General features: G+C 33.9%; 2 protein-coding genes across 2 annotated transcripts; one reads left to right on the top strand and one right to left on the bottom strand.

Annotated features, from left to right (window-relative positions):
- Window positions 1–1148: 1148 nt before the first annotated feature.
- On the bottom strand, window positions 1149–9760 carry LOC121206030 (uncharacterized). The gene is made up of 4 exons (XM_041076196.1): window positions 8933–9760; window positions 4582–4625; window positions 1508–1558; window positions 1149–1169 (listed from the first exon to the last, which is right to left on the bottom strand). The coding sequence occupies exons 1-4, from the start codon at window positions 9651–9653 to the stop codon at window positions 1149–1151; spliced, it is 837 nt and encodes a 278-aa protein (XP_040932130.1). The 5' UTR covers window positions 9654–9760.
- Window positions 9761–17525: 7765 nt separating this feature from the next.
- On the top strand, window positions 17526–21276 carry LOC107889247 (phosphatidylinositol transfer protein 2). Its single transcript, XM_016813606.2, has 10 exons — window positions 17526–17764; window positions 17890–17920; window positions 18020–18168; window positions 18424–18515; window positions 18657–18664; window positions 18764–18835; window positions 19057–19224; window positions 19590–19685; window positions 20312–20434; window positions 20855–21276. The coding sequence occupies exons 1-10, from the start codon at window positions 17745–17747 to the stop codon at window positions 20951–20953; spliced, it is 858 nt and encodes a 285-aa protein (XP_016669095.1). The 5' UTR covers window positions 17526–17744; the 3' UTR covers window positions 20954–21276.

Raw genomic sequence — 21276 nt, 5'->3', positions numbered from 1 at the left:
CATGCATGACATATACAGGTACTCCAGTAGAGCAAGAGGATGTGATGATAGCTGAAAAGACACATGAATTCCACCAGATGACATGTTTTGGTATTATGATATTTTATTTCTGTTTTTTAAAAATCAACTCGTATTGCGAGAGGTGAGTTGAGCCTCAGGACATGCTGAGGTAATTTCAATTTCTGTTTTCTTCAATTTCTGTTTTTCAAAAATCAGCTCATATTGCGAGAGGTGAGTTGAGCCTCAGGGCACGCTGAGGTATTTTCAATTTCTGCTTTTCAAAAAAATCAACTCATATTGCGAGAGGTGAGTTGAGCCTCAGGACACGCTGAGGTAATTTCAATTTATGTTTGTCAAAAAAATCAACTCATATTGCGAGAGGTGAGTTGAGCCTCAGGGCACACTGAAGTATTTTCGATTTCTGCTTTCCAATTTCTGCTCTTAAAAAAAATCAACTCATATTGCGAGAGGTGAGTTGAGCCTCAGGACATGCTGAGGTAATTTCAATTTCTGTTTGTCAAAAATCAACTCATATCGCGAGAGGTGAGTTGAGCCTCGGCTCACATGCTGAAGTCTTTTCAATTTCTATTTTTCAATTTCTGTTCGTCAAAATCAACCCATATTGCGAGAGGTGAGTTGAGCCTCGAGGCACGCTGAGGTATTTTCAATTAATGTTTTTTCAATTTATGCTTTTCAAAAATCAACTCATATTACGAGAGGTGAGTTGAGCCTCGGGTCACATACCAAGGTGTTTCCAAAATCTGTTTGGCAAATTCTGTTTTCAAAAATCAACTCATATTGCGAGAAGTGAGTTGAGCCTTTGTTCACGTGCTGAGCTATTTTTCAATTTTTGTTTTTAATGTCTAGTTTTTAAAAGTCAATTCATATTGCGAGAAATGAGTTGAGCTCAGGATCACACACCGAGTAAAGAACAAAGATTGGAGCCGATTGAAGGCACCAGATTTTGTCTCCCTGAAGTTGCAGTGGAGCTGGTCGGGGATATCAGATCTTGCCTTTCTGAAGTGGCAGAAGAGAAGACCAAAACCTTATCTCACGGAAGCAATAGAAGAGAAGATTGAAGCTGTAGATCTTATCCTTCTGAAGTTACAGTGAAGTAGATGGAAGCCACAAATCTCATATCCTTGAAACTACATTGAAGTAGATTGAAGCTACAAGGCCCATATCAGAAGATGCAATGAACTGAACCAAAGCTACAAGATGCGATGGACTAGTAAGAGACTGCCCGGAAAAGAAGAGCGCCAAAGAAGTCAACAATTGGCAAGACCGGGCAAAATTGGCCTTTCATTATGTCTTTGCTCTATTCCCGTTACACGATAAAGAGCAAAGAGGGGCAGCTGTTGTAGGCCAATTTTGGCCCAAATACAACCAAATACCCACCCCAATTTCATCAACCCAACATCATCAAACCCAATCTAAACCAACAGCCCACCTAAACTAACCTACTAAACATTTTCCAGCAAAAAAAAAACCCTAGCCACCTCCCCACTTTCCTCTGACACCAGCCACCATCACCTGCTCCACCAGTCACTCCCATACCCTGCAAAAACAGCGCAAACAAGCAAGACGGGAAAATATGGCAAAAGTAATAAAAAAAACTTGTAAAAGATGGCTATAAAAAGCCATTCAAAAATGTTGTAAAAGGGGGGGTTTATTTTTTTTAAAAGAAAGATTGTAACACAGATATTGGAAATAAAAACGGATATGAAAACAAAAAAAGAGAAGGAAGGTTCAAGAGGTTTAGTTTTGTTCTTTTTTTCCTTTTTTCTTCTTTTTGTTCTCTGCTTACCTTGTTTTTTTTCATATTTATTCATTGTTTTTTTTCTTTTCTTTTTCAAGAAAACCTTTTTTTAACAAAGAAACATAAAAAAATTTTAAAGTAGGCGTACCTAGGTTGCGCTCCGTCGCTGTACACGGTGGTCACTGCCGTCGTCGTTGGCGGTAGGGCGAGTCTCTAAGGAACCCAATCGACAGAAAGAAAAAGGGGGAGGGGAAGAGAGCATGGAAGTTTTTTTTGTTTTTTTTTAAGATTGGGGGTTGAAAATGAAACACAAAAAAAAACTTTGTTTTTAAATAATGGTGTTGAAACGGCACTATTTTGTTTGGTGGGTGGGGTCTGTGCACTTTCCCTAAAAGGAAAATTTATGCGTTTAGTCCTCTCTCGCAACCTCATTCAATTAACCCCCATTTTCTATCTTCTTTTGTTTTTTTTTTTTAAATTTGGCCCTCAGATCTTGTTTGGTTTTTGTTTTGATCCCTAATTAACTATCCAATATTTATAATTTTATATCCTGAATTTTAATTTGTTTTTAGCCATGTCCTAAATCTATTTAATTCATTTATTAACCTTTTTTTTAAAATGTTTCATTTATATGTTATTTCAAATATTTTATATGTTGTTTATTTACATCATTATTGTAAATATTTTATATGTATATTTTTTGTACATTTCCTATTATTTTCTTTTATTGTAGATATTATTATTATTATTATTATATACTCTTATTATATGCATATATATGAAGTATCTTTTATGTACATATTATTTTATATTATTATTACCAAATATATCATTTTTTCTTATTATTAGTACACGATTTATTTTTATTTTCTTTTTTTTGCGAATATCATTATTATTGTTATAATAATTTCTAGTATTCCATGTTAAAATTTTTCAGTAATGATATCATTGTTTGCGTCATTTATCTATTTTTAAATTCTCACTTTAGAAATATTTTTTTCTTATGTTTTAATTAATTTCAATAAATAAAGCAACGAGCCGATTTAACATTAAGTCGTAGATTTCATCGCTATGTTGGGTGGAATGTAACACCCCTTACCCGAGACCGTTTCCGGAGTCGAGCACGAGGCATTACTTAGCTTATCTTACCAATTCGGAGCATAAAAACTAGGTTTGAAAATTTATTTCACTATTTACAGCAAATCTGTCCAATCGCGCAGCAGTTGCTAAATTAATTATAACTTGAGCTACAGAACTCGAAATTTAATTCCGTAAATTTTCCCTGAAACTAGACTCATATATCTACTTACCATAAAATTTTTAGAATTTTTGGTTCAGCCAATTAGTACAGTTTATTAGTTAAAGTCTCCCCTGTTTCACCATTCGACTATTCTGACCTCTTGTTACTAAAAATAAGTTTTCTCACTGTAGGATTTTCATATGAAGTTCTTACTTGTTTCTACAGAAAATAGACTCATCAAGGAATCTAAGCATGTAAATTTCAACTCATAACCATTTTTTTTACAATTTGTAATTATTTTCTAAACTCAGAACAGGGGACTCCAAAAACAGTTCTGACCCTATCTTACTAAAATTCACATATCTTAAAATATAAATTTCCTTTTTCTACACCGTTATTTTTACATGAAAATAGACTCAACAAGATTTAATTCCATATATCATTCACCCTCTAATTCATTTTATACTATCTTGGGTGATTTTTCAAATTCACGTCACTGTGCTGCCTGAATTCTGTTTCTTTGCAAAATTTTATCCTTTCATGATTTCCATGCATAATTTATCACCTAATCTTTCATAACAACAAACACCTTCATCCTTAACCATTTTATTGACCATACATCATCAAATACTTACACATCACTCATTAGCAAAATCATCATTACAAACATACAAAATAACTAAATCCCTATACATGCCATAACTCAAACGTGTTTCGATATAAAATACCGAGCAGTTGTAGTTGATAGTGTGGACGATCTCCGACTTCTTTAGGATCCTTAAAGTAGCTTTGCAATACTATAAGAGAAAGAGAAATAAAAGAAGTAAGCATAAAGCTTAGTAAGTTTACTAGCAAATAAATAACAATATTTAACTTAAATAATTAAACTCAATGTCTATATCTCTAGTTTACTCTTTAGTTAATCTCATACTAGTTCTCTTACTTGTTTACTTAGAATACTTGTGTGCATAACTTACTCAATCCTTGCTGCATCGTTGAACATCAATTGATAGTATAATAAGTTCTTAAGTCTCACAACTTACCTGAGCTTGCCATTTATGCTTTAAACTGAACTTTCATGAACATGATTCATTTACAAGCCCGTTGAGCTACATTGGAATAATAAGGATACTCGGGTCTCTTCTGATAATAACATGCCAAAGCCATGTCCCAGACATGGTCTTACATGGGATGTTCTCATGTTGGTGCCCATGCCATGTCCCAGACATGGTCTTATAGGGGACCTCTCATCTTGGTGCCAACGCCATGTCCCAGACATGGTCTTACATGGGACCTCTCATCTCGGTGCCAATGCCATGTCCCAAACATGGTCTTACATGGGACCTCTTTACCCAAATGTCATGACATTCGTATCCAGTACCATCCTTATGTATCAACGGGACTTTTTAATTTTAATTCTCTATCATTTCATGTTTAGATCATCATCAAATAAATTCATAAAATAAATTCATAGTTGCTGGAAAATAACAGCATTGATAATAAATATTGAAATATTGCATTTATTTACCGTAAACTTACCTCGGTACCAATTATAGCCAAATTCACCAACTTAGTCTTTAACTTTATTCTTCCCTTTGTCTAACCTCGAGTTTCGTACTTCTTGATCTAAAATAGTAAATTTAACTTATTTAATAATCACATTCATCAAAACAGCCCTCGACTCTAACTTTTTCAAAATTACAATTTTGCCCCTAAACTTTTACATAATTACATTTTTTCCCCAAGGCTCGGAAATTAAACTTCATCTCTTATTCTTATGTTTTATAACATTCTGAACATTTTTCCCTTCTATGGCAACATCAAATTCCCACTCTAACATGTACTTATGAACATTAGGTATTTTTACCGATTATGTCGTTTTACTCGTTTTCACTTAAAATTGCTTAGCAAAAGTTGTTTAACATAATTTCTAGCTTCACATTCTATCATAAAACATCAAAATAAACACTTTTCACCTATGGGTATTTTTCCAAATATAAACCCTAGGTTAAATTATTGCTAAAATAAGCTAAATTAAGCTACCGGGATCTCAAAAACGTAAAGAACATTAAAAACGGGGCTTGGGATCACTTACTATGGAGCTTGGAAGCTTGAAAACCCTAACTATGGCTTCCCCCTTGCTGATTTCGTTCATATGAAGAAGATGATGATTTTTGCCATCTTTTTCCCTTTTAATTCATTTTAATTACTAGATTACCAAATTGCCCCTAACTTAAAATTTTTCTATTTCACTTATCTCATGTCCATTTTTGTCTACCAAGTTACCAATGGTATAATTACCATATAAGGACCTCCAATTTAAAGTTTCATAACAATTGGACACCTCTAACATGTAGAACTCAACTTTTGCACTTTTTACAATTTAGTCCTTTTGACTAAATTGAGTGCCCAAACGTCGAAATTTTCGAACGAAATTTTCAAAAAATCATTTTGTGAAATTGTAGACCATAAAAATATAAGAAAAATAAAATTTTTCTCATCGGATTTGTGGTCCCGAAACCACTGTTCCGATAACCTCAAATTTGGGCCATTACAACTCTCCCCCTTTTTAGGATTTTCGTCCTCGAAAATCTTACCAGTAAAGAGATTCGGGTATTGCTTCCTTATTGTCTCTTTCGGTTCCCATGTTGCTTCCTCAATCCCGTGCTTTTGCCATAGCACTTTCACCAGATTTACCTTTTTGTTTCTAAGCTCCTTTGTTTCTCGTGCTAATACTTTAACCGGTTCTTCATTATAAGTCATATCCGGCTGAATTTCTACTTCTGTTGGAGTAATAACATGTGAAGGATCTGATCGATACCATCGTAGCATAGATACATGAAATACATTATGAATTTTGTCGAGTTCCGGTGGTAAAGCCAATCGGTAAGCAACTGGTCCAATTCTTTCTATAATCTCATATGGTCCGATAAATCTTGGATTCAATTTACCCTTTCGACCGAACCGGAGAACTTTCTTCCAAGGAGACACTTTTAAGAATACTTTATCACCCACCTGAAATTCAATCTCCCTTCGTTTAAGATCGGCGTATGACTTTTGACGATCGGAAGCTGCTTTTAAACTATCCCGAATCAGTCTTACTTTTTCTTCTGTTTCCCGAATCAAATCAACCCCGTGTATCTTCTTTTCACTGAGCTCTGTCCAATATAATGGTGTTCTACATTTTCTACCATATAAAGCTTCATACGGAGCCATTTTAATACTGGACTGATAACTGTTATTATAAGCAAATTCAATCAAAGGTAGATACCTTTCCCAATTACCTTGAAACTCTAATGCACAACATCGGAGCATATCTTCCAATACCTGAATTACACGCTCAGATTGGCCATCTGTCTGAGGATGAAATGCAGTACTAAAATACAACTGAGTACCCAAAGCTTCTTGCAATTTGTTCCAGAAACGAGACGTAAATCGGGGATCTCTGTCTGATATAATGGAGACAGGCACTCCATGTAGTCTAACAATCTCAGATATATACAATCCAGCCAATTTATCTAAAGAATAATCCATACATACTGGGATAAAGTGCACGGACTTTGTCAATCGGTCGACAATTACCCAAATGGCATATTTCTTCTTCGGAGATAACGGTAACCCAGATACAAAATCCATAGTGATTCTTTCCCATTTCCATTCCGGTATAGTGATTGGCTGAAGCACCCCCGAAGGTACCTGATGTTCAGCCTTAACCTGCTGACATACTAAACATCTTGATACAAACTCAGAGATATCACGTTTCATACCCGGCCACCAATACATCTTTTTCAAGTCATTATACATTTTATTACCTCCCGGATGTACGGACATAATACCACTGTGTGCTTCGTGTAAAATCTTCTGTACAAGTTCTGAATTCTTCGGTACACATACTCTGCCTCTGAATAATAAACACCCATCAGTTCCAATCTGAAATTCTGAATCATTACCTGACTCACAATGCACCCGTTTAGCCTGTAATTTCTCATCATTCCTCTGAGCTTCACATATTTGTTGACGAAATGTCGATTTAGCTCTCAATTCAGCTATGATTGAACCATCATTAGACAGTGACAACCGGGTATTCATAGCTCGTAAAGCAAATAGAGATTTTCGGCTCAAAGCATCAGCTACCACGTTAGCCTTACCCGGATGGTAATCAATAACCAAATCATAATCCTTTATCAATTCAAGCCACCTGCATTGTCTCAAATTCAAATCTTTCTGTGTCATCAAATATTTCAAGCTTTTGTGATCAGTATAAATATGACACTTTTCACCATACAAATAATGCCGCCATATTTTCAATGCAAATACAATAACAGCTAACTCGAGATCATGTACCGGGTAGTTTCTTTCATGCGGCTTAAGTTGTCTTGAAGCATAGGCTATTACTTTATCTTCTTGCATCAAGACACAACCCAAACCATTTAATGATGCATCACTATAAATAATAAATTCCTTACCCGATTCAGGCTGTACCAACACAGGTGCTTTCGTTAACAACTCCTTCAATCGGTCGAAACTTTGCTGGCATTTTTCTGTCCATTCAAATTTAACATCTTTCTGTAATAAACGGGTCATTGGAGAAGCTATCATAGAAAACCCTTGTACAAATCTCCGATAATAACCAGCTAAACCCAAGAAACTTCTAACTTCAGATACATTCTTCAGTGGACTCCAATTGACAATAGCTGAAATTTTACTCGGATTTACCCTGATGCCTTCTGCGGATACAATATGTCCGAGAAAACCTACCTCTCGAAGCCAAAATTCACATTTACTGAATTTAGCATAAAGTTTCTTTTCACGCAGAATTTGCAACACTATTTTCAAATGTTCTGCATGCTCAGTTTCATCCCGAGAATAAACTAAAATGTCATTAATAAAAACTACTACAAACCTATCTAGATACGGTCTGAATATCCGGTTCATCAAATCCATGAATACTGCAGGTGCATTAGTCAACCCAAACGGCATAACCAGAAACTCATAATGCCCATACCTGGTTCTGAAAGCTGTCTTTGGCACATCTGGCTCTTTTACCCGTAACTGATAATAACCCGATCGGAGATCAATCTTTGAAAATACTGTGGCACCTTTCAGTTGATCAAATAAGTCATCAATTCGAGGCAATGGGTACTTATTATTTATAGTTACCTTATTAAGCTGCCGATAGTCAATACACAATCTTAAAGACCCATCTTTCTTTTTCACAAACAGAACTGGAGCACCCCAAGGTGAATGACTCGGACGAACAAAACCTCTGTCAACAAGTTCCTGTAACTGTGCCTTTAACTCTTTTAATTCTGTAGGAGCCATACGATACGGAGCTATGGAAATTGGGGCAGTTCCCGGAATCAGATCTATAGAAAATTCCACTTCTCTTTCTGGTGGCAACCCTGGTAACTCCTCTGGAAATACATCAGAAAATTCACATACAACTGGCACTGCCTGTATCTTTGACTCAGATACCTTAGTATCCAACACATACGCTAAATAAACATCATACCCTTTTCTAACACACCTCTGAGCTGTCATAACTGAAATCATATCGGATAATCCCTTTGTCTGATTAGATTTAACCCAAAGTAATTCTCCATTCTGGCATTTCAACACAACATATTTTTGTCTACAGTTTACTACTGCATCATGCTGAGTTAACCAATCCATGCCCAATATCACATCAAACTCATCAAAAGGCAATAACATCAAGTCAACCGGGAAACAAATACCTTTTACCATCAGTGGACAATTTTTACAAACTTTATCTACTATCACAAACTGGCCCAGGGGGTTCGAGACTTTAACCATAAATTTAGTAGGTTCAACAGACAAATTTTTAAAAAATGCTAATTTTGTGCATATATATGAATGTGTAGAGCCAGGATCAATTAATGCAATAACAGTAGTATCATAGAGAAAAAATGTACCCGCAATTACATCAGGAGAGGACGCCTCTTCACGAGCTCGAATAGCATATGATCTTGCAGGTGCTCTAACATCTGATCTAACCGCTGAATCTCTGGATGCACCCCTATTACTTGCCCCCACTCCTGGGTTTCTCTGCGGTCTACCTCTGGTAGGAGCATTACCTGATCTCGCACTCGTTATTTCTTCTCTTTTAGTTGTTTCAGGACAATCCTGAATAAAGTGATTGGATGCTCCACATCTGAAACAAACATTTTCACCTGCTCTACACTCTCTGGGGTGGCGTCTCCCACATTGAGGACATTCCGGTCTAGGAGGTCGAGTACTGCCAGTACTTGCAACTGTAGTGGTTTGAGCTCTAAAACCCTCGAATCTTCTACTTCTGCTTCGGCCAGAATATATATGTGGAAAATGTGATCCGCTAGAGAGCTCCCTAGGCCTCTTAGATGTAGACTGAAATAATTTACTCATTTGCCTCTTCTTTGTATCCTGCGCTCCAGCTTCAGCTTTGCTCTTCTCTTTTTCTTTTAACAAGTCTTCTACTTTACAAGCTCTTTCTACCAGAACAACAAACTCTCTGATTTCCAATACACCCACTGATAGTCGGATGTCATCATTAAGCCCATCTTCAAATCTCTTGCACATGTTGGCTTCGGTGGATACAAATTCCCGAGCATACTTACTAAGTCTGACAAATTCGCGTTCATATTCAGTCACGGACATCTTACCTTGTTTTAGCTTAAGAAACTCCTTCCTTTTCTACTCTGTAAATCTCTGGCTGATGTACTTCTTTCGAAACTCCTCCTGAAAGAAATCCCAAGTAACCTTCTCACTCGGTACGATAGACATGAGAGTCTTCCACCAATGATAAGCGGAATCTCTGAGAAGTGAGACCACACACTTCATACATTCTTTCGGTGTACAAGATAATTCTTCAAAAACCCTGATGGTATTCTCAAGCCAGAATTCTGCTTTTTCTGCATCGTCATCTTTGGTAGCCCGAAATTCTTCAGCCCCTTGCTTCCTAATCTTATCAACAGGTGGTCTCTCCCTGATAAATATACCTGCAGCTGGGGAAGCTACATGGGGAACCTGTGAATCTTGAGGGGGTGGAGGTCTTACAGCCGGATTCGTACGAACGAACTCGGCAAACCAATCAGTCATGGCTTGGAAGAAGGCTTCTCTAGCTCCTCCTCCCTGTCTATCTGATGCAGGTCTTTCACTAACATTAACATCTGATGGCACCGTCCCTTCTACGGGAATAGGCGCATTACTCTCTACTTCATCTGTACTAGCTCGTTCAGGATCCATAACTATAAAAGAAAACATTTTAAAATCGCCAGGAGTCGTCACACTATCAAAATATATAAGTATGGCATGTATAGGTAGACTCTTATTCTTACTGAGTATTTCCGAGAACCGACTAAACCTGCTCTGATACCAACAAAATGTAACACCCCTTACCCGAGACCGTTTTCGGAGTCGAGCACGAGGCATTACTTAGCTTATCTTACCAATTCGGAGCATAAAAACTAGGTTTGAAAATTTATTTCACTATTTACAGCAAATCTGTCCAATCACGCAGCAGTTGCTAAATTAATTATAACTTGAGCTACAGAACTCGAAATTTAATTCCGTAAATTTTACCTGAAACTAGACTCATATATCTACTCACCATAAAATTTTTAGAATTTTTGGTTTAGTCAATTAGTACAGTTTATTAGTTAAAGTCTCCCCTGTTTCACCATTCGACTATTCTGACCTCTTGTTACTAAAAATAAGTTTTCTCACTGTAGGATTTTCATATGAAGTTCTTACTTGTTTCTACAGAAAATAGACTCATTAAGGAATCTAAGCATGTAAATTTCAACTCATAACCATTTTTTTTACAATTTGTAATTATTTTCTAAACTCAGAACAGGGGACTCCAAAAACAGTTCTGACCCTATCTTACTAAAATTCACATATATTAAAATATAAATTTCCTTTTTCTACACCGTTATTTTTACATGAAAATAGACTCAACAAGATTTAATTCCATATATCATTCACCCTCTAATTCATTTTATACTATCTTGGGTGATTTTTCAAATTCACGTCACTGTGCTGCCTGAATTCTGTTTCTTTGCAAAATTTTATCCTTTCATGATTTCCATGCATAATTTATCACCTAATCTTTCATAACAACAAACACCTTCATCCTTAACCATTTTAATGACCATACATCATCAAATACTTACACATCACTCATTAGCAAAATCATCATTACAAACATACAAAATAACTAAATCCCTATACATGCCATAACTCAAACGTGTTTCGATATAAAATACCGAGCAGTTGTAGTTGATAGTGTGGACGATCTCCGACTTCTTTAGGATCCTTGAAGTAGCTTTGCAATACTATAAGAGAAAGAGAAATAAAAGAAGTAAGCATAAAGCTTAGTAAGTTTACTAGCAAATAAATAACAATATTTAACTTAAATAATTAAACTCAATGTCTATATCTCTAGTTTACTCTTTAGTTAATCTCATACTAGTTCTCTTACTTGTTTACTTAGAATACTTGTGTGCATAACTTACTCAATCCTTGCTGCATCGTTGAACATCAATTGATAGTATAATAAGTTCTTAAGTCTCACAACTTACCTGAGCTTGCCATTTATGCTTTAAACTGAACTTTCATGAACATGATTCATTTACAAGCCCGTTGAGCTACATTGGAATAATAAGGATACTCGGGCCTCTTCTGATAATAACATGCCAAAGCCATGTCCCAGACATGGTCTTATAGGGGACCTCTCATCTCGGTGCCAACGCCATGTCCCAGACATGGTCTTACATGGGACCTCTCATCTCGGTGCCAATGCCATGTCCCAGACATGGTCTTACATGGGACCTCTTTACCCAAATGTCATGACATTCGTATCCAGTACCATCCTTATGTATCAACGAGACTTTTTAATTTTAATTCTCTATCATTTCATGCTTAGATCATCATCAAATAAATTCATAAAATAAATTCATAGTTGCTGAAAAATAACAGCATTGATAATAAATATTGAAATATTACATTTATTTATCGTAAACTTACCTCGGTACCAATTATAGCCAAATTCACCAACTTAGTCTTCAACTTTATTCTTCCCTTTGTCTAACCTCGAGTTTCGTACTTCTTGATCTAAAATAGTAAATTTAACTTATTTAATAATCACATTCATCAAAACAGCCCTCGACTCTAACTTTTTCAAAATTACAATTTTGCCCCTAAACTTTTACATAATTACATTTTTGCCCCAAGGCTCGGAAATTAAACTTCATCTCTTATTCTTATGTTTTATAACATTCTGAACATTTTTCCCTTCTATGGCAACATCAAATTCCCACTCTAACATGTACTTATGAACATTAGGTATTTTTACCGATTATGTCGTTTTACTCGTTTTCACTCAAAATCGCTTAGCAAAAGTTGTTTAACATAATTTCTAGCTTCATATTCTATCATAAAACATCAAAATAAACACTTTTCACCTATGGGTATTTTTCCAAATATAAACCCTATGTTAAATTATTGCTAAAATAAGCTAAATTAAGCTACCGGGATCTCAAAAACGTAAAGAACATTAAAAACGGGGCTTGGGATCACTTACTATGGAGCTTGGAAGCTTAAAAACCCTAACTATGGCTTCCCCCCTTGCTGATTTCGTTCATATGAAGAAGATGATGATTTTTGCCATCTTTTTCCCTTTTAATTCATTTTAATTACTAGATTACCAAATTGCCCCTAACTTAAAATTTTTCTATTTCACTTATCTCATGTCCATTTTTGTCTACCAAGTTACCAATGGTATAATTACCATATAAGGACCTCCAATTTAAAGTTTCATAACAATTGGACACCTCTAACATGTAGAACTCAACTTTTGCACTTTTTACAATTTAGTCCTTTTGACTAAATTGAGTGCCCAAACGTCGAAATTTTCGAACGAAATTTTCAAAAAATCATTTTGTGAAATTGTAGACCATAAAAATATAAGAAAAATAAAATTTTTCTCATCGGATTTGTGGTCCCGAAACCACTGTTCCGATAACCTCAAATTTGGGCCATTACATGGAATTTGTCGGCTCGTGCTAAAGACGGAACACCCTTCTAAAAAACCAAAAAAAATAAAACTAAAATTTTTCGTCTTTTCATCGGATCATGACTAAATATTACATTGAACTCGCATTTTTGAAAATCAAGACAACACGTGTTTATAAGATACCAATTTTGGGCGTCGCGAGGGTGCTAATACCTTCCCCGCTCGTAACCGACTCCCGAACTTTATTTTTCTCTGGACTTTTGACGTAGACCTAAACTCGGCCTTCCTTTTGTTTTAAAAAATAAATCTAATAGGTGTCTGATCACACCTAGGAAAAAGGATCGGTGGCGACTCCCTCTTTATTTTAAAATCAAACTTCAGTTTTCAAGTTTTCAATAAATCGCCACAATTAGCGACCAAAGCTAAACATTTTTACGTCGCTACACATACTCTTAATATCATGTATCTATATTCATTATTTTCATTTCATATTTAATTCTAGTATCATATATATCTTTATTGTTTATAATATTATTGTCACATTTATATTCGCTTCAATGTACCTCTAGATTTGTCTTTTATTTTTTTATTTATTAATTTGCTTTGCATTACTTTGAAAACCATATTCTTGTTTTCTAATTAATTTCAATAATCAAGGCAACGTACCGATTTAACGTTAAGCCATCGATTTCATCGCTATGTTGGGTGAATATGAATAGACTCGTGTTAAAACGGTATATCATTCTTAAAAGAAAACGAAACTTGAAATTTCTCGTGTTTTACCAGGTCACGATTCAATGTTACTTTGAACTTGCAATTTTGAAAATTAAGACAACACTTGTTTATAAGATACCAATTTTGGCCGTCGCGAGGGTGCTAATACCTTCATCGCGTGTAACTGACTCCCGAACCCTAAATTTTATCTGGATTTTAACGTAGACCTAAACTCATCCTTTTATTTGTTTTAATAAGAGATCTAATAGGTGTCCGATCACACCTAGGAAAAAGGATTGGCGGCGGCTCCCTGTTTATTTCAAAAATCAAACGTCAAATTTCAAACTTTTTTTCAATAAATTGCCACAATTAGCGACCAAGCTAAGCTAAAATTTTTACGTCGCTACATCGTTAATTCGAGTTAGGCTTTTTAGATCAAAAGGCTGTTAAAGTCTTAAATTACGAGCACATGTCACGTGGTTAGAAATTTGACAGGGTCGAATTGCAAGTCGTACCGAAATTGACTACAAGAAGAAAAGTTGGTGGTTTGAGGCGTTCTCAATTGTTATAACCAACTTATTGATTGGAAGGAAAGATCTTCTTTCAAGGATCGGTTCAAGTTCAGGATGCACCGAGGCCAGGGCTAAGCTTAAAAATATTTTATTCACAAATTTATTTAATTTGCTTAAATTTATCTTTCTTGCAATTTCGAATATGTTCTTATTATTATTATCTTTATCAATTAAAACCCATTTGTTTCTTCATATTTCAGCATTGCTGTGCACAGGTTGTAGGCACGACTATGACCGCGATAGTGATTCTAGTCACGAAGAAAAAATGAAATTGGATAGCCAGTCCCTATGGATTCGACCCTACTGCTCTATACTACTATTTAGTATTATCTTGTTATAGGAATTTATATTTGGTGTTAGTTAACTATTATGTATTAAATGTGGCAGTCCACAACAATTGCCATGTCATCAAAAAAATAATTTAAAAATTTTAAGTCCATAATCAAAACAAATAGGTATCCAAATTCATTTGCATTTAGATAATTATATGTCCATATTCATTTTAAATATTTTTTAAATTATAATCTTTTAAAAAGTTGTTAAATTTTTGATAGTTTGTAAATTATTCTTTCTTTTAGTTTATTTGATTTAAAATATTATATTTGTTAATAAATATAAAAAAAAATATTTGTAAAAATAATTAAAAATTTAATAAATATTCCTTTTCTTTCTCATTTACTATTTAAATGAAACCCCACAAACCATACCTAATCGAACATTAATATTACTTAGTATAAAACACTTAAAGCCTACATATCCCAACAGAGTTTTAGGTCTCATTAACAATTTAAATTTAAATTTGGTCAAATATAAAAAAAATTATATTTTTAATCAAATAACCTAGACAAATGAATAAATTAAAAAATATATCAAAATATTAATGATTTCTAATATCTTTTTAAACTTTTCATAACTGAAAAAATATTTAAAATGATTTCGAATATATGGTCGTTGGGATGCAAATGAGTGTAGCATATTCATTTTAAATTTTGTGTAACATTTTTATATAATATTGTGCAAATTTCAATTTAAATAAACTAAAATATTGAGATTGGAGTATTTAAGTTTATTATCAACTTAAAATTTTTAAATAAATTTAAATATGATTTGAATATTTATTTTAATGATGTGATTGAGTGAAGACTAAGAAGTCAAAACTGTTAATTGTTGATTAAGGCAAAATGTAATTGGTTTTCTCTCACCTAACTTTTTGGCGGCTAATACAACAATTCTTTTGATTTATTGTAGGAAACTTCCATAGCCATAAATTGGAATTTTGAAAAGTCTTCCCTTTCATCTTGGACTCCACTTTTCTAGAATCTATTCTACATCAACACCTATTTTCATACCACTAAAGTTTCTCTTGATTTTATTACCATAATTTTAAATTATATTTAATAACCAAAAAAAAAAAATGCAACTACTGTTGAGTGTAACTTTTTAAAAAAAAATTCAGATTAAAAGAAACATAATCAATTACTATTGAAGAAAATTAATTTCGAAATAGATAAAAGAAGAAAAAACCATGGAATTTTCAAACAAAAAGTCATGCAATTAGACACAATTTGGCATGATTTGGTTTTGCGAATCCCTCCTTGTTTGGGAATTTATTTGTTTTAGGTTTAATTCTGCTATTAGTCCCTCTATTTTGTAAAACTTATGGATTTAGTCTTTGTACTTTTATTTGATCAATTTAATCTATATAATTTTCGAATTGGTAAATTTTAGTCCCTTTACTTTTTCAAAATTTAAAATTTTAGTCTTGGCCTAAAAGGTAACAGTTAAGTCCATTTGGTCAAATTCAATTACTAGTACTGTATTATGCATACAATTGTAGATTTGGCTCATTTTCTCTAACTAGATCATTCTAAGTCACTATATTTTTCGAATTTTAAAATTTCAATCTTAACACAAATGACAATTGTTAATCTGTTAATTGATTTTTTATGAGTAATGTGTAGAAATAATAAACTGAAATGATATTACACTTATACTAATATATTTGGTGCATCATATTTTAGAAATAGCATAACTTTACTTGATGAATTTAACTATTATTGTTTGGTGAGGACTAAAATTCTAAAATTTGGAAAGTACATAGACTGAAATCGATCAAATAAAAGTACAAAGATTAAATCCACAACTTTTTCTAAGTATAGGGACTAATAGTAGAATTTAATCTTTGTTTTATTTTTCCTGTTTTTTAGGTTAAAATAACTTTTGGGTTATTCAATTTGAGGTCCTTTATTATTTGAAATAAAAATTTTTCTGACAAAAAGTGACACATAACAATTATAATTGGGCCATGTATTTTGACAATTCAAAAATTAACACCACTAGGTAGAGCTACTATATTGATAAATGGTGTAAAAGTACCTAGTACCAAAATAGAGTTTTCAAAGTAAAGGTACTATATTAGAAGATTTGATAAAGTTGAGGGGGCAAAGATGACATTATCCCTTTTGCATTATAATAAATTTTTATAAAAATAATTAATTTTAATTTAAAATAAATAAGAAAAAAATGAAGGCAGAAGAAGTGTAACCACTAAAGCTTGTGCGAGCGAACGTCTAAGGTTTGTGTTTTAAGCATGGTCGACCGGGTTGGCCAGTCAAAGCCGACCAACCCACTCCAGGCCATTAAAAATGATGGTCAATGATCGCCGTCCACGTTGTAATTCCCTTTCCTCTTTCCTCCGAAAATCCGACGTCGTTCCGGAACAACCCCAAAACAAATAAATACAAAAATAAAGGGCAAATTCTGCTATTCCCCCTTGTAACAAACCATATTTATTTATTACTCTGTCTTTCTTTTTCTTTTTTCTTTTTAATTATCTTATATTAATGAAAAATTTTAAATGCCAATGAAAATGACATATTAGCTTTTTTAACTAATAATATTATGAAACTGAAGTAATAATTTCAACTATAAAAATGATCGAATTGATAAAATAAATAAAAAATTAAAACTTTATATTAAGTTTATAATATCTTAATTTTATCATTATAATCTTTAAATTATTTTAGATAGTTCAACTTCAAGATCAAATTAATGTCATGTCAACACACATTAAAGGAATTCAAGTTTTAAGAATCAAAGACAAACTCTCAAGTTCCAGGATCAAGTTGAAAATAGTTGACAAATTTAGGGACCAAATGTTAGTTTATCCCTTTGAAAGAAGAAAATAAGAAGACAACTCCAAAGCGTAATTTGACTTTACATGTTATAATTGGCTTGGCTGGCCATTCTTCGAATTTATTCTCGAAGCCATCACAATTTAATTTTCATTTCAACCCGAACTCTGAATCTTCTCTTATCTAATTCTCTTCCTTGCGCATCTCTTTGTTTTCCCAAAAACACAGTAGTTTTTCCCTTCTTCTTTTTTTTTTTTCATTTCTGAGTTTTCCTGCAATTTTCCCTAGGAGTTTGATTGGTAATTCAAGAGACATGGTTCAACTCAAGGAATTGTATCCTTTTATCTAACATGGGTTTCTTTTTTTTTTTTAAATTTGTCTGGGTACTTTTTTAATTAAAGTTTTGGTTTTTCGTTTTCCTTAACTGTTCCTTTTTTCCCTATGGGAACAACCTGAAGTCGAATTGTCATGCCTATGTCTTTGGAAGAGGTAAGCCTTAGCTAAAAAGTTTCAAAACTTATTATTCAATGAAGGTATTGAATTCTTTGGGTTCCTTTATTTGTTTCCTGACCATGTTTGATTTTGCAGTATCAGGTAGCTCAAATGTACATGGTAATGAAGATGCAGCAGCAGAGTACAAATGGGGATGAAGGTGTTGAAGTCTTGGAGAACAAGCGTTTTCAAGATGATGTATTTGGTAAAGGTCAATACACTTCTAAAGTGTATCGTTTACAAAGGTGACTCTTTACTTCATCCTGTAGGCTGATTAGGGATACTGAATTTTCGCCTTTATACTTCAAGATGATCCAATATATTGCTAATTGAAGTAATTCTTTATAACTAGCGGTGAAAATATAGATTCCTTAATTCTCTAGTGTTGCTCTAGACTCTCTATGTATTTGTGCATATATGCATGTGTATATTCATGGAGATGGAACACTGGTTTTTGTTGTTTTCTTTTTTGTTTCTTATTTTTGTACTAACTTTTGCAGCAAAGCACCTGCTTGGCTTACAACTATTGCACCGAAAGATGCTCTTGTAATGCAAGAGGAAGCATGGAATGCATACCCAAGATGTAAAACAGGTTTGCAATGTCCATTACGCTCAATCCTTTTTCCCCCTTTTTTTTTTGTTTTTTTTTGTCTTTGCTTGATTTTATTGGTGCAAGTTGTATTAACATTTATCTTTCTTCTGTTGTTTACGGAATGGGTCTTACATTTCTAAGTGATCAAGGTAACTATTTTGTTTTCTTCTAACATTTTTAAGGACGTTTATGACAAATGCCTTGATTTCCTTTGATTGTATGCCCTCATAAGTCTTGAATTGTTGCAGTGCCCATACTTTACCAAGTTCTCTCTCACAATTGAGACTGTCCATAGGGCAGACAATGGCACATCGGAAAATGTGAGTTTCTTTGACAGTCTTCTTAATTAGCTTTTTCATAAATTTGTTCTGTTTTATTATTATTTTTCTCTCTACCCTAAAATCTAATTTTTGGCCTTGACATTAGTAACTTGAAATGTTTTGAAAGTGTCAATTTGAAGGGAAGCTGCATTGCATCCTATTATTCTTTTTTGTCAACTTCTTTTCTTTTTTCATCTCTTAACTATGAGGTTTACAAATAGGTGCATGGTTTAAATGAAGAACAACTGGCCGCTAGACAGGTAGAAATCATTGATATTGCTTCAGCTGAAACAGATTATTGGAGTTATGCTATCGGAAGTATCAGTTTTGACTTTCCGAAGTTCAAATCCACAAAATCTGGCCGTGGTCCGCTTTTGGATGGATGGCAGGTTCGGACATTACCCCCTTCTCCTTTCAGTCAATCACGTGATTACATACATATATGGATAAAGCTACTCAAGGCATCTCTGCACTTACAATTAGTAATGCTTCTTGCTGTAAGCTTATAGCCATGTCATTTGCTTCAATGCTGAATCATAGCATTTCTCTAAATCCAATTATCACTTTAGGGAATTTGTGTTTGCCCCAAACCCCTCATTCTTCTTTCCCTTCCTTGTAACTATGAATAGTATTCATGTGGTATTTCTTAGGGTTGTATATAATGGATCTAACTGACTGCATCTTTCTTGTGATATCTATTAAATCTTCAACCAAATTTAGTTTCAGTGATTACATGTGATATTCATATTTGCAGGATAATTGCCGTCCAGTAATGACGGCATATAAATTGGTGACAATAGATGCACCATATTGGGGTTTTGGTTATCGACTTGAACAAGCTTTGCTAGCGGTAAGATTTCATAGACTTCAAATTTTCAATGTTAACTTTAAACTATAGACTCTGTGGTGAAGGTCAGATGCCTTGTAGATACCATGAATAATACTCTTGACAAAAGCAACTATAAATGGTGCATTTCACAATGTGATCCTAATTTTGAGGGTTCATATATTTGGGATGTAATCATGTGACCCTAGTTTATCATTTTGCCACAAAACCATATAAGAAAACTGAACTGTTGGAAACAGGAGGCAGGGGACTAAAAATTTTCATCTAATCTCTGGTTGCATTAAGCATGCATTATTGCAGGACTGAACATTGAATGCATATCATTCCTTTATATTTCAATGCCTGGAAAAGTGCCATTACTTGCCATCACTCTTCTAGGTTTTAAGATGAAAATAAATTAGGTCAACAATGGGTGATCCTTGAAATAAAGGACTTGTAAAAGTCGTAGGCACGGCTTTACATTGAAAGATGTGTTTGCATTTGGGTCCCTAAGCATGACATGAAATGAGGCCTTAATTTGCACAATATTCTCAATATTAAATGAGTTGTGACTTCCCCCTCCCCACCTCAAAATACACACAGACACCCTCAAATACTTGTTTATATAACGTTATTTTTCTGTTGTATAGGGTGAAAGGGCACTTTTCATTGAAAGTCACCGGAACTGTTTTGGTTGGATTGATGAATGGTTTGGGCTGACAATGCAACAAATACGCGAACTTGAACAACAAGGTGATTGCTTATTAAATGAGGTAAAGACTCCTCTGTTTTCTGGTGCTTAATGATGGAAGTTTTATAAATAATAAAAAGTAATTTGCTTTGCATCGTCAAACATGTGCATTCATTCATGCACATGTTGAGAAAGTGAACAGCAGGATAAGATAAACTTTAGAGCTCCACGTTCTTCGTAGTCTCATTTTATAGGTTCATTATCTTGTCGGTTGTAATCTGAATCTAGGATGGCCCCTTCAATGTTTTTGGGGTGTCATTTCTTATCATTTCCAGAAACCATTATTGTAAGAAATATACCTGAATAATGTTTCTATCTGTCAATACAAAGAAGATTTCCTACATATTCTCCCCTTTTAATTTCCAACCATTTTAGCTTTCTGTGCATATGTTTCATTTCAAGTTTCATCCATTGGATTAACTGATATCCTTTGCATTAACAGAAAATTAGCAAGCTGGTTTTGCTGACAGATGCCGCGGATTGTGGGCAAAGGTTTACTCATAGCAGTGAAAGACAGGTACAGCGAGTTGTCCATACATGATTTCGAATCAGAATGGTTTGTTATTTTGCTGATGATATAATGTTGGCATCAACCAAGTTCTATTTGGCTTATTCCTTACAACCACAGATTGACAAAGATTAAAGTGCAAACAAATCGAAACACACAAAACTGACTGGGGTTTATACATTTATAATCACCCTATTATTTAATTTGTCTTTGTTTACAAAGAGATTTACATTGGATTTTAGCAGAAATATGTATTCTTTTTTTTTTTTTACATTCATATTGTATGTTTAGTATAGAGTTGTATCATGTAATATGTTAATATTGATTATAAAAGACTTTTGAAACTTTTACTTAAA

The sequence above is a fragment of the Gossypium hirsutum genome, chromosome A09, assembly GCF_007990345.1.
Source record: "Gossypium hirsutum isolate 1008001.06 chromosome A09, Gossypium_hirsutum_v2.1, whole genome shotgun sequence".
Lineage (NCBI taxonomy): Eukaryota > Viridiplantae > Streptophyta > Magnoliopsida > Malvales > Malvaceae > Gossypium > Gossypium hirsutum.
This window is presented reverse-complemented; position numbering and strand designations above follow the sequence as displayed.